Source organism: Salmo salar, chromosome ssa17 (assembly GCF_905237065.1).
Source record: "Salmo salar chromosome ssa17, Ssal_v3.1, whole genome shotgun sequence".
NCBI lineage: Eukaryota > Metazoa > Chordata > Actinopteri > Salmoniformes > Salmonidae > Salmo > Salmo salar.
Genome location: NC_059458.1, coordinates 51,033,543 through 51,049,786, shown reverse-complemented (window position 1 = coordinate 51,049,786; position 16,244 = coordinate 51,033,543). Strand labels below are relative to the sequence as shown.

The 16,244-nt window shown below is 41.1% G+C and overlaps 1 protein-coding gene across 1 annotated transcript in view; it reads right to left on the bottom strand.

Annotated features, from left to right (window-relative positions):
- Nucleotides 1-198: 198 nt before the first annotated feature.
- LOC106593893 (mucin-2-like) overlaps nucleotides 199-16,244 on the bottom strand; it is a 34,972-nt gene continuing 18,926 nt past the window's right edge. The window contains exons 18-43 of the mRNA XM_045698639.1: nucleotides 16,153-16,241; nucleotides 15,856-16,010; nucleotides 15,351-15,489; nucleotides 15,073-15,177; nucleotides 14,593-14,790; nucleotides 14,109-14,351; nucleotides 12,162-12,318; nucleotides 10,878-10,988; nucleotides 10,499-10,640; nucleotides 10,349-10,377; nucleotides 7,953-8,251; nucleotides 6,161-7,679; nucleotides 5,296-5,499; nucleotides 4,835-5,076; nucleotides 4,415-4,601; nucleotides 4,086-4,293; nucleotides 3,682-3,854; nucleotides 3,394-3,463; nucleotides 3,173-3,282; nucleotides 2,201-2,232; nucleotides 1,952-2,102; nucleotides 1,800-1,837; nucleotides 1,555-1,662; nucleotides 1,394-1,433; nucleotides 870-978; nucleotides 199-738 (exon numbers count right to left, since the gene is read on the bottom strand). Coding sequence (XP_045554595.1) covers nucleotides 567-738; nucleotides 870-978; nucleotides 1,394-1,433; nucleotides 1,555-1,662; nucleotides 1,800-1,837; nucleotides 1,952-2,102; nucleotides 2,201-2,232; nucleotides 3,173-3,282; nucleotides 3,394-3,463; nucleotides 3,682-3,854; nucleotides 4,086-4,293; nucleotides 4,415-4,601; nucleotides 4,835-5,076; nucleotides 5,296-5,499; nucleotides 6,161-7,679; nucleotides 7,953-8,251; nucleotides 10,349-10,377; nucleotides 10,499-10,640; nucleotides 10,878-10,988; nucleotides 12,162-12,318; nucleotides 14,109-14,351; nucleotides 14,593-14,790; nucleotides 15,073-15,177; nucleotides 15,351-15,489; nucleotides 15,856-16,010; nucleotides 16,153-16,241 — 5,030 coding nt within the window. The 3' untranslated portion in view covers nucleotides 199-566. The remainder of the gene's footprint in view (nucleotides 739-869; nucleotides 979-1,393; nucleotides 1,434-1,554; nucleotides 1,663-1,799; nucleotides 1,838-1,951; nucleotides 2,103-2,200; nucleotides 2,233-3,172; nucleotides 3,283-3,393; nucleotides 3,464-3,681; nucleotides 3,855-4,085; nucleotides 4,294-4,414; nucleotides 4,602-4,834; nucleotides 5,077-5,295; nucleotides 5,500-6,160; nucleotides 7,680-7,952; nucleotides 8,252-10,348; nucleotides 10,378-10,498; nucleotides 10,641-10,877; nucleotides 10,989-12,161; nucleotides 12,319-14,108; nucleotides 14,352-14,592; nucleotides 14,791-15,072; nucleotides 15,178-15,350; nucleotides 15,490-15,855; nucleotides 16,011-16,152; nucleotides 16,242-16,244) is intronic.

The window sequence follows — 16,244 nt, the reverse complement described above, 5'->3', positions numbered from 1 at the left end:
TTATTCTTAATCAATACTGATGTTAATTCAATTCATGCAAATTCATCAATGAAAGTCAACTGATTTTGTTAAGTAAATGGTTATTGAATGTAGAAGCTTCAGTACTTTATTTTAAATAAATCAGAAAAATCAAAGTGGTTACAGTTTTTGAAATAAACATTTCAATAAAATAAGAAAATCACTTTCAAATTGGAGCTGCAGTCATTTATATTAAAAAGTGCTGGGTTGATCATTAGAAGATTTCCTATGTGAAATCTATGGAACACATACACAATCAACAATATGCTACATACAATTGTCCATTTCCTGCACTGGAACAGAGTATATGCAATATAGAAAAAGGCCTTCGACCGATGTGCACTAGGTGAAAAACCTATTACACTAAGGAAACCATTGTTCTGCACGTACCGTACAGTATACCCTCAACACACCGACCAAGACAGTATTATAAGAAGGTAGCAGAATCTAAAAAAAACATTGATTTGGCACATTGTCACCATCTTAATAACAGTTCAATATAGATTTTTTTGTTTGTGTGCATATACGTTCAGAACACAAGGCAATGTTTACTGCAATATACTGCAGTTATGGCACTCGCAGCTGGTAACATGTGCATACAGGTGTGGCATAACGGAGCCTCCAGTACAGGTCAGATTCACTGACTTCCTCTCATAACTCCTCACTCTGCAACACTCACACTTCTGTTCCAGTAGGAGAATACTGCGAGCAACAACCCATCTGAGGTTTAGAAAGAGGGAGGAGAGGAAGGAGAAGAGGACCAGACAAGACATTCAGATTGTAGTCATGTCACACACTCTTATCCAGAGAAACATACAATAAGTGCATTAATAATCTCTGACCAGTCTTACCTCGTCTCTGTCCCACACTGGCCTTGACACATGGGCAGCTGTAGTGTTGCTGTGCAGTTGTCTACAGTGATGTTCACACTAGAAACCCTGGTAGCACAAGTCTGGTTACCTGGGGTAGAGAGAACGGCAGTGTGTGAGTGGAACAAAATGCATCATCATCATCATCATCACAGTTTTTTCTCTGAACTAAAGGTTTCTATGTTGAAAACTTTAACAATTGTTTTAACAGAGGACTGACAAACAAAATACTAAAATAGTTTTTTTTTTAGAACTAACCCTTTAACACAGTTCAGAGTTACATTGTAAATAATCTTCCCTTGGAGCTATAAGCAGTAGATTCAGACTAGGAAATGTTCTATTGTTGTTGATTTTCTAGTCTCTCCTTGCAGTGGAAACATCCACAGTGAATAAGTGAACCACCTCAGTTCAACCACTAGATGTCCGACTCTCCATCTCTTCATGGTCAGTGTGACCAGATATGATAATTTACCTACAACACAGACTGGAGATAAGAGTTAGCTTACATGTGTAGCAGCAATGTTGTTCGTCCCATACTCTGTCCTCCTAGAAACAAAAAAGTTACATTGAAAAGAATGTCCTGTAGCTCCATACGTTGTGACAGCTGTTGACGTAAAAATGTCTTCATAAATACATTTGATTGATACAGAGAAAGAGCAGCAGGTACCTCTGAGCAGTTCTGATGGGGACACACCCTTCTCACTGTCTGAGTGCCCTCTCTGGTACAGCTATAGGACTCACAGGGCAGGGCAAGGTCTGTCCATCTGTCTCCCACCTAACCAAACAGGCACATAGACATCAGACAATGAAGAGCTGCCAATGTGTACAAAGGTCTTGTGTGTGTATATGTATACATTTTTTCTGGTACAGTAGCTATATAAAATTGGTGTTTCTAAACATCTGGATGCTTACTTTGTAGGTCCTTCTGTCATAGTTACATGTCTTCTCAACTGCAAAGGAAAGTGAGGTAATGTGAGCACTAGGAAGGTGAGTGTATTTAGAAACACCCTATACAAAAGACATGCATCATTATTATTCAGTATCAGATAGATCCATTATCTTACCACAGGTTTGTTTGCCACAGCAGCCGGTGACCAGGACTGAGTTCTGACTGCAGAGAGGTGGGGGGGAGGGGGGTTTAGGTTGACACTCCTCTGTCTTGGTTTGGTTGCTACACGTACACACCTGACAGTTGGATTGCCATGTCTCCCCAAGCTGTAAAACATAAGAACATTAATACTAAAAAGTACCAGTATATCAGCTCTGTAACAGAGCTGTAATCATGGAGCCATGAAAGCACATGATCTTCTCACCTGCTTGTGTTCTCCCAGTGGACCCTTGCAGTCTGGAAGACATGATGAACAGGTTTAACTTCATACACATAAAACATCAGTATAGTATGAATGGTTGGGGTCAATTCCAATCTAATTGTAATTCACTCATGAAGTGGAGAATTTATGTTGAATTTAATTCGAATGTCAACAATCTTCAAGTTCTTGAATTTATTTGCAATTAAACTGTTTGGACTGTTTGAATTGGAATTGAAAAACATAACATTTTTGGAAGTGAATTGGAATACAATATTATTATATTTCCCAGTAAATTAAATGAATGCACAAAGTATGACAAAATGACTGCAAGATTTATTTAAAATTAATTTCAACTTGTATTTCTAAATTACCAGTATAGCTAGGCTGTCTAAACAGTGACATGATCAGTCTGAAAGCCTGAAGGATTTGGAATTGTTGTGGATAATACTGAATTGGGAAATGAATTAATGTAATTTAACTTACATTGGAATTGAGAGGAATTAAAGTATCTCTGAGTTTAAAGTGACCTGGAATTAGAATTTAATTAAATGGAATTTACAGGGAGAGGGAATTTAATTAGAATTGAAATGGTGAAATTAACCCCAACCCTGATAGTATGTATTAATTGCACACCTGGAGGTCATTGCAGTGAATGTGTTCAGGCCAAATCCTGATTTGGGATGCTCATAGCACAGCATTTCCCAAACTTGGTCCTCGGGACCTCAAGGGGTGCACATTTTTTTTTATACCCTTAACACCATCAAAGCTTGATGATTAGTTGATTATTTGAATTAATTGTGTATTGCTAAGGCAAAAATCAAAATGTGCTCCCCTTGGGGTCTCGAGGACCGAGTTTGGGAAACCCTGTCTTAGCATAACTCAGATGTTCACAAGCTAAACTTCAACCTATACAAGTGGATTTCTCAAATTAGGATTTGGCCTTAGGCTCAAGAGAGAATCCCAAACTCCACTCACAGGGACACTCCGACACACAGATCTTCTTGTGCTCCTCAGCTCTGAACTGTCCTCTGAGACAGAAACATCCAGCCTTAACGTCCTCCAGTACTCTCCCTTGAACACGGACTCTGCAGAAAGAACGTGGAACGTGAACTTTTTAGACACTTTCTTATACATTAAGACACATAAAATGTCCCCTGTTAAATAATGTTAGGACACAGGGAGATGGATTCACTTACCCTCCGTGACAGTAGTCATCCAATTGACCTTGGCACTCTCTGTACACCATCCCTGTTGGGCACCCTACAGCTGAAAAAAAGAACGTTATTTAGTGAAATATTTTTTCGCTCTTCTTGTCCTTGTGTCTTAATGAATTTCCCCAGCATCAGCACACCATGATGGATGAATATTTTTTCTATATACACAAATACAACTACATTTCTTAATTTTCTTTATTCCTCAGTTGATTTTCCAAGCACCAACACACATTTCAGGAAGTTTGAGAAACAAAAAAAAAGGTAAATTACCACAGGTCCCATTGGTGAGTGTTCTCCAGTTCACACAGATGCCTGCTTTCTTACACTCCTCAACAGCCTGCTCCAGAGGAGAACAAGCCATGTCGTTCCTCCCACACGAATCAAACCTACAGTTCCTCTCAAGTTGGCTCAGATCCAACCGCCTACTGCAATCTGCAAAAACTCTGTAATGACACATACCAACAGACTGATCAACATACAGGAAAATAAACCTTCAATAGTTTTACAACACACTGCTTTTGGCACAACACAATCAGTTTGTATGTTGCATGGTTTTATCTCAATATAACGTTTTATCATAGCTGTCACAGCAACATTGAATGAAACGCAACAGATATTTGACCATTTGGGAGATCATCATGTGAAAGAAATCAAGTTGAATTGAATCATCCTACGGGTGATGGAGAAGGTCACAGAGGGGGCTGCCAGGACAGTTGGTGGTTGGAGGAGGGCCTGTATGATTGCAAGGGACGTCCCTGGGAGCAGCGCTACACTCAGGCTTCAGGGGGTCCTCATAGATCCAGTCATAGGCGGTCTTATCACAGCAGCTGTCAGCTTCAGACTCCCCACTTCTACGCACACAAGAGCTCCCACCGCACACACCTGCCAATGGCCAAAAATGTAAACGTAAGCTTGGAAACGCACACATGCATACACGCTCGCAAGCATGCACACAGTCAGGCATGCACGCACACACAGACACACTTCCTCGTCTAATACAAACCGCATTGTCCTTGGGTGTTATGCAGGAAATGCTCCATGGCCAAGGTGACAGTCACAGTGTTGGATGGTGTGAGAGAGATATGTGAGCGTATCTCAGGGATGTATACAGACACCATATAGCCGGTCGTCTCAAACCTGATACCATTCTCCTCATAGGGAGGCTCGACGCTCTTCTGGTTCAGAGTCGACTAGGACAGAGAGGAGCAGAATGGTTTGAGTGAGTGAGATCTCAGAAAGATCACTATCATGGCTATATATTCAAGAGTCAATCAATCAAATGTGCTGACTACTGGAATGAATTAACTAATAATTTAATGAATGGATGGACGGATGAATGAATCCTTAAACCAATCAATCAATCAATCAATCAATCAATCAATCAATCAATCAATCAATCAATCAAGTTGAAGACCGGCAGTACCTTCACCCTGTACTCATCCGGTACGATGCTGACAGTGGCCGTGTTGTTCTGGTACTGCAGGATGATGCCTTTGGCACAGGAGCCGTCCAACTCGGGAATACAGAAGTAGTTGTCCACGGCAACAGTCAGATGGTGACGCAGCGTTTTCTCCTTGACCAGGATGTATGTACAATTATCCAGGAAGTCAAAGGTCACACCCTGGAAGGAGATGTAGTGAGGGTCTCCATAGAGGTCACAACGACCTGGGGGACAGGGGGAATAAGAGTAGAGGGGCATAAGAGTAGAGGGGGAATAAGAGAGGAATTGACTTAAAATAAGTGCATTCCCATAAGGAAGACAAAACTACTACATAAAAAGAGCATCAGACTTTGCAGGAAGTAAAACCCTCTTCAAAAACAAGATACAAGGATAGACAAACTCTAGCACTTCACACAAAGGAACAGACAGGCAGCCAGACTCACAATCACACTTCCAGTAGTCACAGCATCCGTCTGAGACTCTGACCATCTGTCCCCTGGGGCACATGGTGGGGCGAACTGGATTCGGACAGGTGACCGAAGTCATCTCTATCTTCCCACCCTTACAAGTCTTATTGATGCAGTCTTCTGTCCACTTCTCTCCACACGCCCATATCTGGTTCCTCTTCAGGTCTCTACACTCACAAACTAGAAACAAGGTGAAGATTTGACTTAAACATAGTGGAACAATTTCTACATCTATTTGTAAGGTCAGCATTAGTGTAGATTTTAGAGATATCAACCAATATCAACAATCCAAATTGCCAAAAATATATTTAAATATGTGATAAGAGAATTATCTAATAAAGGTAAATGAATCAATAATCCATGATTAATTAGTAGTTATGTAGCATGGGTAATTAATAATGAAAGTACTGAACGTTAGTTCCATAAGGTCTAGTAGAGACCTGGAAGGGAGAGACATGTGTGTGTAGAGACCGAGAGTAGCCTACAAGGTTCTCCTAATCTCGGGGGAAAGGAACAGGCAGCGCTGGACAGTGATTAACAGTGGTGGGAAGTCAGGGGAGAGATACTGTTCACCTACTGTTTGTGTGTATGTGTGTGCGTAGGTTATCTACTTTTGGTGTGGAGGTGTGTGCATAAGCGGAGAAAGAGGATAAAATGAACTTCTTTGTTAATGTTGGGCAGAACGTTCTCTGAATAAACTGTACAGACCTTTTGCAGAAAGCTGAGTCCTTGCCTAATTATTAACCCACTGTCTTACAAACCTTGGGAATTAGTCAAGGCTTATTGATTGTTAATTATTATCATTAGGATAGAAAATTCCTATGACAATATGTTGGCCTACTTGTACGTGTTGTAGACTCTGTAGATATTGTTGTTGACATGGTTGTTGGACCCGCAGATGTTGTCGATTCAGAGGTAGTGGGAGATCGTGTAGAGAAGGTTGTTGGTTGACTTGTGTACAGGGTTGTAGCTTCAGTTGATGGTCCTTCAGATGTTGGTTTGCTTGTCGTTTCAGTAAAAGGAGTTGGTTTGGTTGTCATTTCAGTAAAAATAGTTGGTTTGGTTGTCATTTCAGTAAAAGGAGTTGGTTTGGTTGTCATTTCAGTAAAAATAGTTGGTTTGGTTGTCATTTCAGTAAAAGGAGTTGGTTTGGTTGTCATTTCAGTATAAATAGTTGGTTTGGTTGTCATTTCAGTAAAAGGAGTTGGTTTGGTTGTCATTTCAGTAAAAATAGTTGGTTCGGTTGTCATTTCAGTATGTGAAGTAGTTGGTTCGGTTGTAGATGTTGGTTCAACATATTTGGTTGTAGAATATGAGAATGTAGTTGTGGGTTGTGTAGATGTTAATTTAGTTGTAGTTTCAGTGTATGCTGTAGTTGCTTCTGCAGTAGTGGTTTGTCCGGCGGTAGTACTCAACACTAACCCAGCTGTACTAGGTTGAGTATTTCTAGGTCCTGTAACTATCGATGAGAAAAGTGTGGTTGTATATTCAGGTGTGGTTCTTGTTGTTGTGGGTTGTTTAGGTGTGGTTGTATATTCAGGTGTAGTAGTGGGTTGTTTAGGTGTGGTTGTATGTTCAGGTGTAGTAGTGGGTTGTTTAGGTGTGGTTGTATATTCAGGTGTAGTAGTGGGTTGTTTAGGTGTGGTTGTATGTTCAGGTGTAGTAGTGGGTTGTTTAGGTGTGGTTGTATATTCAGGTGTAGTAGTGGGTTGTTTAGGTGTGGTTGTATATTCAGGTGTAGTAGTGGGATGTTTAGGTGTGGTTGTATATTCAGGTGTAGTAGTGGGTTGTTTAGGTGTGGTTGTATATTCAGGTGTAGTAGTGGGTTGTTTAGGTGTGGTTGTATATTCAGGTGTAGTAGTGGGTTGTTTAGGTGTGGTTGTATATTCAGGTGTAGTAGTTGGTTGTTTAGGTGTGGTTGTATATTCAGGTGTAGTAGTGGGTTGTGTAGGTGTGGTTGTATATTCAGGTGTCATAGTCAGTATAGTTGTTGTAGGTTCAGGTGTAGTTCTCATTGTAGTTGATTGTGTAGCTGTGGTTGTAGGTGCAGATGTAGTAGTAGGTTGTGTAGGTGTGGTTGTAGATTCAGGTGTAGTAGTGGGTTGTGTAGGTGTGGTTGTATATTCAGGTGTAGTAGTGGGTTGTTTAGGTGTGGTTGTATATTCAGGTGTAGTAGTGGGTTGTTTAGGTGTGGTTGTATATTCAGGTGTAGTAGTAGGTTGTTTAGGTGTGGTTGTATATTCAGGTGTAGTAGTGGGTTGTTTAGGTGTGGTTGTATATTCAGGTGTAGTAGTGGGTTGTTTAGTTGTGGTTGTAGGTTCAGATGTAGTAGTGGGTTGTTTAGGTGTGGTTGTATATTCAGGTGTAGTAGTGGGTTTTTTAGGTGTGGTTGTAGATTCAGGTGTAGTAGTGGGTTGTTTAGGTGTGGTTGTATATTCAGGTGTAGTAGTGGGTTGTTTAGGTGTGGTTGTATGTTCAGGTGTAGTAGTGGGTTGTTTAGGTGTGGTTGTATATTCAGGTGTAGTAGTGGGTTGTTTAGGTGTGGTTGTATATTCAGGTGTAGTAGTGGGTTGTTTAGGTGTGGTTGTATATTCAGGTGTAGTAGTGGGTTGTTTAGTTGTGGTTGTATATTCAGGTGTAGTAGTGGGTTGTTTAGGTGTGGTTGTATATTCAGGTGTAGTAGTGGGTTGTTTAGGTGTGGTTGTATATTCAGGTGTAGTAGTGGGTTGTTTAGGTGTGGTTGTATATTCAGGTGTAGTAGTGGGTTGTGTAGGTGTGGTTGTAGGTTCAGATGTAGCAGTAGGTTGTTTAGGTGTGGTTGTATATTCAGGTGTCATAGTCAGTATAGTTGTAGGTTCAGGTGTAGTTCTCATTGTAGTTGATTGTGTAGTTGTGGTTGTAGGTTCAGATGTAGTAGTGGTTTGATCAGGACCTAAAGAGGCAAATCACATAAATGGATGTGTTAATACCAGATTTTTTATTTCACCTTTATTTTTTTAATTTTTATTTCACCTTTATTTAACCAGGTAGACAAGTTGAGAACAAGTTCTCATTTACAATTGCGACCTGGCCAAGATAAAGCAAAGCAGTTCGACACATACAACAACACAGAGTTACACATGGAGTAAAACAAACATACAGTCAATAATACAGTAGAAAAATAAGTCTATATACAATGTGAGCAATGAGGTCAGATAAGGGAGGTAAAGGCAAAAAAAGGCCATGGTGGCAAAGTAAATACAATATAGCAAGTAAAACACTGGAATGGTAGATTTGTAGTGGAAGAAAGTGCAAAGTAGAAATATAAATAATGGGGTGCAAAGGAGCTAAATAAATAAATAAATAAATACAGTAGGGAAAGAGGTAGTTGTTTGGGCTAAATTATAGATGGGCTATGTACAGGTGCAGTGATCTGTGAACTGCTCTGACAGCTGGTGCTTAAAACTAGTGAGGGAGATAAGTGTTTCCAGTTTCAGAGATTTTTGTAGTTCGTTCCGGGTCATTGGCAGCAGAGAACTGGAAGGAGAGACGGCCAAAGGAGGAATTGGCTTTGGGGGTGACCAGAGAGATATACCTGCTGGAGCGCGTGCTACAGGTGGGTGCTGCTATGGTGACCAGTGAGCGGAGACAAGGGGGGACTTTACCTAGCAGGGTCTTGTAGATGACCTGGAGCCAGTGGGTTTGGCGACGAGTATGAAGTGAGGGCCAGCCAACGAGAGCGTACAGGTCGCAGTGGTGGGTAGTATATGGGGCTTTGGTGACAAAACGGATGGCACTGCGATAGACTGCATCCAGTTTATTGAGTAGGGTATTGGAGGCTATTTTGTAAATGACATCGCCGAAGTCGAGGATCGGTAGGATGGTCAGTTTTACGAGGGTATGTTTGGCAGCATGAGTGAAGGATGCTTTGTTGCGAAATAGGAAGCCAATTCTAGATTTAACTTTGGATTGGAGATGTTTGATGTGAGTCTGGAAGGAGAGTTTACAGTCTAACAGACACCTAGGTATTTGTAGTTGTCCACATATTCTAAGTCAGAACCGTCCAGAGTAGTGATGCTGGACGGGCGGGCAGGTGCAGGCAGCGATCGGTTGAAGAGCATGCATTTAGTATTACTTGTATTTAAGAGCAGTTGGAGGCCACGGAAGGAGAGTTGTATGGCATTGAAGCTCGTCTGGAGAGTTGTTAACACAGTGTCCAAAGAAGGGCCAGAAGTATACAGAATGGTGTCGTCTGCGTAGAGATGGATCAGAGACTCACCAGCAGCAAGAGCGACATCATTGATGTGTACAGAGAAAAGAGATGGCCCAAGAATTGAACCCTCTGGCACCCCCATAGAGACTACCAGAGGCCCGGACAACAGGCCCTCAGATGTGACACACTGAACTCTGTCTGATAAGTAGTTGGTGAACCAGGCGAGGCAGTCATTTGAGAAACCAAGGCTGTTGAGTCTGTGGATAAGAATGCGGTGATTGACAGAGTTGAAAGCCTTGGCCAGGTCAATGAATACGGTAGCACAGTATTGTTTCTTATCGATGGCGGTTACGATATCGTTCAGGACCTTGAGCATGGCTGAGGTGCATCCATGACCAGCTCTGAAACCAGATTGCATAGCGGAGAAGGTGCGGTGGGATTCGAAATGGTCGGTAATCTGTTTGTTGACTTGGGTTTCGAAGACCTTAGAAAGGCAGGGTAGGATAGATATAGGTCTGTAGCAGTTTGGGTCAAGAGTGTCCCCCCCTTTGAAGAGGGGGATGACCGCAGCTGCTTTCCAATCTTTTGGAATCTCAGACGACACGAAAGAGAGGTTGAACAGGCTAGTAAAAGGGGTTGCAACAATTTCAGCAGATAATTTTAGAAAGAAAGGGTCCAGATTTAACCAGGTAGGCCAGTTGAGAACAAGTTCTCATTTACAACTGCAACCTGCATTCCTGATAATATAATACTTTAATATAAGTCAGTCACAATTGTGATCAAAGTCTTAACTGATTTACAAATATGTTAATGCTGTCATAACTTATATCCACTTACCACAGTTAATATGTCCCTGTTCACAAGTGCTGTAGACAGAGAACACAGTAAAAGATCAGTTACCATTCTCCTGTACGTTAAATTTATTTTCCCTTTGTCATTTCCTCACATAGGCCTACATGCACTGATATAGTGTAAATAGGTACTCACCATTTCTCAGTGGGTTTCCTGATAACTGTACCAGGTTTAACAATAGTCTCGTTGGAATAACAGGTGCAGTTGTCCAAAGTGGAGCATCTCCCTGTGTTCTCATCATAGTATGGAGCCTCTGCTGGGCATCTCGGGTAGCAGCCTGCACACAGAGACAATGGCAAAGTTAGCATTAAGGTCAACATCACTGTGAGGAGTAGATTCATCTCTCATGACAGATATAAACATATGGGTGAACTTAAACAGAATTATCTATTAGTGTACACAAGATTTGGTTCTGGGATCATAGCCTGGTGACAGGTCGGTTTGACAGCACAAACAGATCTGGGACCATGTTAGATGGATCATCCATTTCCATTAATTGAGTCAGTTCAGTTACCTTCCAGCTTGCCAGTGAAGAGGTTGTTTTTGCCACAGGTCTTGATCTGTCCACAGGGATCGTAGTGCCAGCTACTGTGGCCCTGCTCATTGTAGTAGTCGCAATATACCGCTGTATGGGTAGGTAGAGGAATAGTTAATTTAAACACTGTTTCAATAACACATACATATACAGTTGAAGTCGGAAGTTTACATACACCTTATCCAAATACATTTAAACTCAGTTTTTCACAATTCCTGACATTTAATCCTAGTAAAAATTCCCTATCTTAGGTCCTTTAGAATCACCACTTCATTTTAAGAATGTGAAATGTTAAAATAATAGTAGAGAGAAGGATTTATTTCAGCTTTTATTTCTTTCATCACATTCCCAGTGGGTCAGAAGTTTACATACACTCAGTTAGTATTTGGTAGCATTGCCTTTAAATTGTTTAACATGGGTCAAACGTTTTGGGTAGCCTTCCACAAGCTTCCCACAATAAGTTGGGTGAATTTTGGCCCATTCCTCCTGACAGAGCTGGTGTAACTGAATCAGGTTTGTAGGCCTCCTTGCTCGCACATGCTTTTTCAGTTCTGCCCACAAATTTTTTATTGGATTGAGGTCTGGGCTTTGTGATGGCCACTCCAACACTTTGACTTTGTTGTCCTTAAGCCATTTTGCCACAACTTTGGAAGTATGCTTGGGGTCATTGTCCATTTGAAAGACCCATTTGCGACCAAGCTTTAACTTCCTGACTGATGTCTCGAGATGTTGCTTTAATACATCTACATCATTTTCATTCCTCATGATGCCATCTATTTTGTGAAGTGCACCAGTCCCTCCTGAAGCAAAGCACCCCCACAACATGATGCTGCCACCACCGTACTCCACGTTTGGATGGTGTTCTTCGGCTTGCAAGCCTCCCCCTCTTTCCTCCAAACATAACGATGGTCATTATGGCCAAACAGTTCTATTTTTGTTTCATTAGACCAGAGGACATTTCTCCAAAAACTACAATCTGTGTCCCCATGTGCAGTTGCAAACCGTAGTCTGGCTTTTTTATGGCAGATTTGGAGAAGTTGCTTCTTCCTTGCTGAGCGGCCTTTCAGGTTATGTCGGTTGAAAAACGAGATTTAATGACTCCAACCTAAGTGTATGTAAACTTCTGACTTCAACTGTAAGTAGCATATAATTGAAAGACTATCCTGGGCAGGCTCATACATATTTCAGAAATAACAATAAAGTGTTAGCGTTACTTTTAAATGAAATGCTGAGGATAAAATTTGCATCAGTTGTGTTACTTACGGCACATGTCTGGCGTTCTCCAGCGGACACACACATCCTGGTCACTGCAGGCCTCAGCGTAGGCCTCCACGGCCGTACAGAAACCTAAGAACTTCCCCCCAAACTCACAGGAGCACGACTCCAACACACAGGCCTGGTAGTAGGGCTCTGGGTCCACCTGGAGAACAAAGCAGAACATCTTAACTGAATGTCTCCTTAACATGTTTGGGCTAGGGGGCAGAATTTTCACGGCCGGATAAAAAACGTACCCGAACTAAACTGGTTACTTCTCTTGCCCAGAAACGAGAATATGCATATGATTAGTAGATTTGGATAGAAAACACTCTAAAGTTTCTAAAACTGTTTGAATGGTGTCTGTGAGTATAACAGAACTCATATGTCAGGCAAAAACCTGAAAAGATTCCAAGTAGGAAGTGGCCTGTCTGCGATTTAGTAGTTCTCCTGTTGCTTGTCTATCGAAACTACAGTATCCGTGGGATTATGTTGCACTTTCTAAGGCTTCCATTGGCTCTCTAAAGCCGCCAGAAAGCGGATTGGGGCATCTCCTGTCTCTGGGCAAAGTATAGTAACTCAGTTTGTCAGTGGTCTGCCTGAGGACAAAGTGAATGGAAATGTGCGTTCACGAGACCTCGCCATTTTTTATTTTCCTCTTTGAATGAATACAGTATTGTCCGATTGGAATATTATCGCTATTTTACGAGAAAAAAAAAAAAAAAAAGATTTTAAACAGCGTTTGACATGCTTCTAAGTACGGTAATGGAACATTTAGATTTTTTTTGTCTCGAAATGTGCTCGCGCGTTACCCTTTGGATAGTGACCTGAACGCACGAACAAAACGGGGGTATTTGCACCTAACTATGGATTATTTGGAACAAAAACAACATTTGTTGTGGAAGTAGCAGTCCTGGGAGTGCATTCTGACGAAGAACAGCAAAGGTAATCCAATTTTTCTAATAGTAATTCTGAATTTAGGTTGCCTCGACCTTGGTGGGTGTCAAATTAGCTAGCCGTGATGGCTGAGCTATGTACTCAGAATATTGCAAAATGTGCTTTTGCCGAAAAGCTATTTTAAAATCTGACATAGCGATTTCATAAAGGAGTTCTGTATCTATAATTCTTAAAATAATTGTTATGTATTTTGTCAACGTTTATCATGAGTAATTTAGTAAATTCACCGGAGGTTTTGGGTAGGAATGCTAGTTCTGAACATCACATGCTAATGTAAAAAGCTGTTTTTTTATATAAATATGAACTTGATTGAACAAAACCTACATCTATTGTATAACATAATGTCCTAGGAGTGTCATCTGATGAAGATCATCAAAGGTTAGTGCTGCATTTAGCTGTGTTTTGGGTTTTTGTGACATATATGCTTGCTTGAAAAATGGCTATGTGGTTATTTGTGTCTATGTACTCTCCTAACATAATCTAATGTTTTGTTTTCGCTGTAATGCCTTTTTGAAATCGCACAATGTGGTTAGATTAACAAGAGTCTTATCTTTCAAATGGTGTAAAATAGTCGTATGTTTGAAATATTGAAATTATTGCATTTTTGAGGTATTTGTATTTTGCGCCACAAGATTCCACTGGCTGTTGAATAGAGTGGGACACTAACGTCCTACCTAGCCCATAGAAGTTAAATGTGTTACATAATAATATAATACATGAAATTTAGCAGATGCTTTTACTGGTACATAAACATTTAAAATATCTTATACGGGTGTTTGTGGGAATCAAACCCACTATCCTGGCATTGAAAGCACCATAATCTACCAACTGAGCTACAAACGACCGACATGTTTGGGGTGAACTATCCCTTTAAGCCTACCTTTAAGTGGAGGTGTGTGATGTTCGGGGTAAACTAACCTTTTAAGCGTACCTCTTTGGCAGTCCTTAATTAAAGGTGTTTAACGTTTGGGGTGAACTGTCCTTATAAGCGAACTGTACCTTCAAGTGGCAGTCCTTAAAGGTGTCTCCCCTGAGGATCATACAGCGTCTCTCGGCCCAGGCGGAGCAGTAGGAGTGGCGCTGGCACGGAAACACCTCATTGGTCACGTCAGAGCAGGGGGGTGTGGCCGTCTTCCAGCTGTTGCCAAAGGCGAGGGGGCTGGACACCACCGATGACCCGCTTATCTGAAGGTCGTTCATCTCATTGGAATCGAAGTTCCCGCAAAGTCCACACACTCGGTTCTGTGAAAGTACAGCTGATTAATTAGGTAATTAACTTAATAACAATCAAATTCATTGATGGGTTACTAACTTAGGCAAGACAGTTGTGCTAACTTAACCATAGCTTAATACTAAACAGTACTTAGTAGCTATGAAATGATATTTCAGCAGTTGAAATGATATTTCAGTAGTTGCAATGATCAACGAGCAATAGGGAAATCTTACAGGTTACATCTTTAATGTCTAGATAGAGAGGACTCACCCTCCATCGGTCGTCCAGTATGACGGTAAGTCTTGTGTGTTTGTCCCAGATGAGGGTTAGTCCTCTAGAAGGCACTGAGATCATGATGTAGAGGCCCACAGTGTGGGTGGAGTACAGAGGCTCCGCCTCCAGAGAAGCCCATCCCCCTTGGAGCCGTCTCATCACCTTCATTTCATTCAGAGTCAGAGTGACATTACCCTGAGAGAAAAGACAAACACCTCATTAATGAAGTTAATAACTCTCCATATTACAGTCCTATTACCACAGGTATTCAGTTGAAAATTACTTAATTTTCATGCAAACTTTCTGATACGTATTTACATTATTCAATACAATTAGTATCAACCTGGTGATCCCAAGTGGTGCTTAGTCCTACTTAACAAAACACATTCCAAACAAACTGAGGGGTAGTTCTATTTAATAATAATGGACATCAAAAGCATGGTGTGACAGAGGAGAGAAGTGAGCTAAGTGTATTACCAGCAGGTCTAACACGATGGTCCGGGAACAGGTCAGAGCCTCGTCACAGCACGGGACACTCTCCACTTTGACAGAAAACGACCCAGCTTCCCTACCACAGCCATCCTATGAGAGAAGGAAGAAAACAGCAGAATTGCAGAAGTTTTTTTTTAAGAAGCAGTACCATTAATTTCACAGCAGTATAGAATAGAAAACAAAACAAATATCCCTAACAAAATGAAGAACAATGCTTGACAACCCAATGAAAAGGTGATATCAGATTGCCTTCTCTGACTCACCTCCACTAATGTGTACTGACAATTCCCATCGTAGCGATACCATTTAGAGTCGAAGGTTTGATAGTGTCCGTTTCCATACACCAGGCATGTACCAGGGCATGGTTCATCTACACAGCTCCACTGGGCATGGTGGCAGGTGCTGGGAAGTGGATGGAGACAAACTTTTAGGGGACAATTCCGAACTTCCACTTCAGTATAATTTTTTGCTTAGTCATGTATTGATGTTAATAGTAAACTACGTGAAAAATCAACTTAAGTAGAGGTTAGGATTCAAATGATGGATTACATTTCAGACAGTAAGTATATAACACTATCTTTGCTTCAGCTCAGACAAACACTTCCTGATGTTTGTTAGATATAATACACTTCGTGGTGTGTTTGTTGGTTTGTTTGTCTTTAAAAATAGATACATCCCCAAGTCGTACTGTGATACATTCACTTATGCATGTATCTGTAATTAATACACACTTCAGCAGTTGCAAGGCAACAGTTGTGGCTCACTCACCATGTTCTACAGTTGGTCTTGACACTCTGTCCCGCTTTGAACACTCTGCCGCTGTACTGACAGGTGCAGTTGTCCACAGTGACACACATACCCCAATGGTCTTCCAACTGGCCCCCTGGACAGTAACAGCCACTTGTACAACTCTGAACAGCACTCTGGGAACAAAGAAGATGAGTGTCTCATTACAATTCAATGCTAATTGAATCAATGAACAGTTTTCAGTTCTACTTTTGGGCTAGCATGAAATATTAACTTTTTATAATTTTTTTAATATTAACTCTAATTCTGTGAACTTACTGTTGGTTTGCTCAGACTGGCACATGTTGTTTGAGCTGTGTCTATTGAAAATTGTGAGCAATGCACACAAACCTTCCCCTGGGTGCAACCTG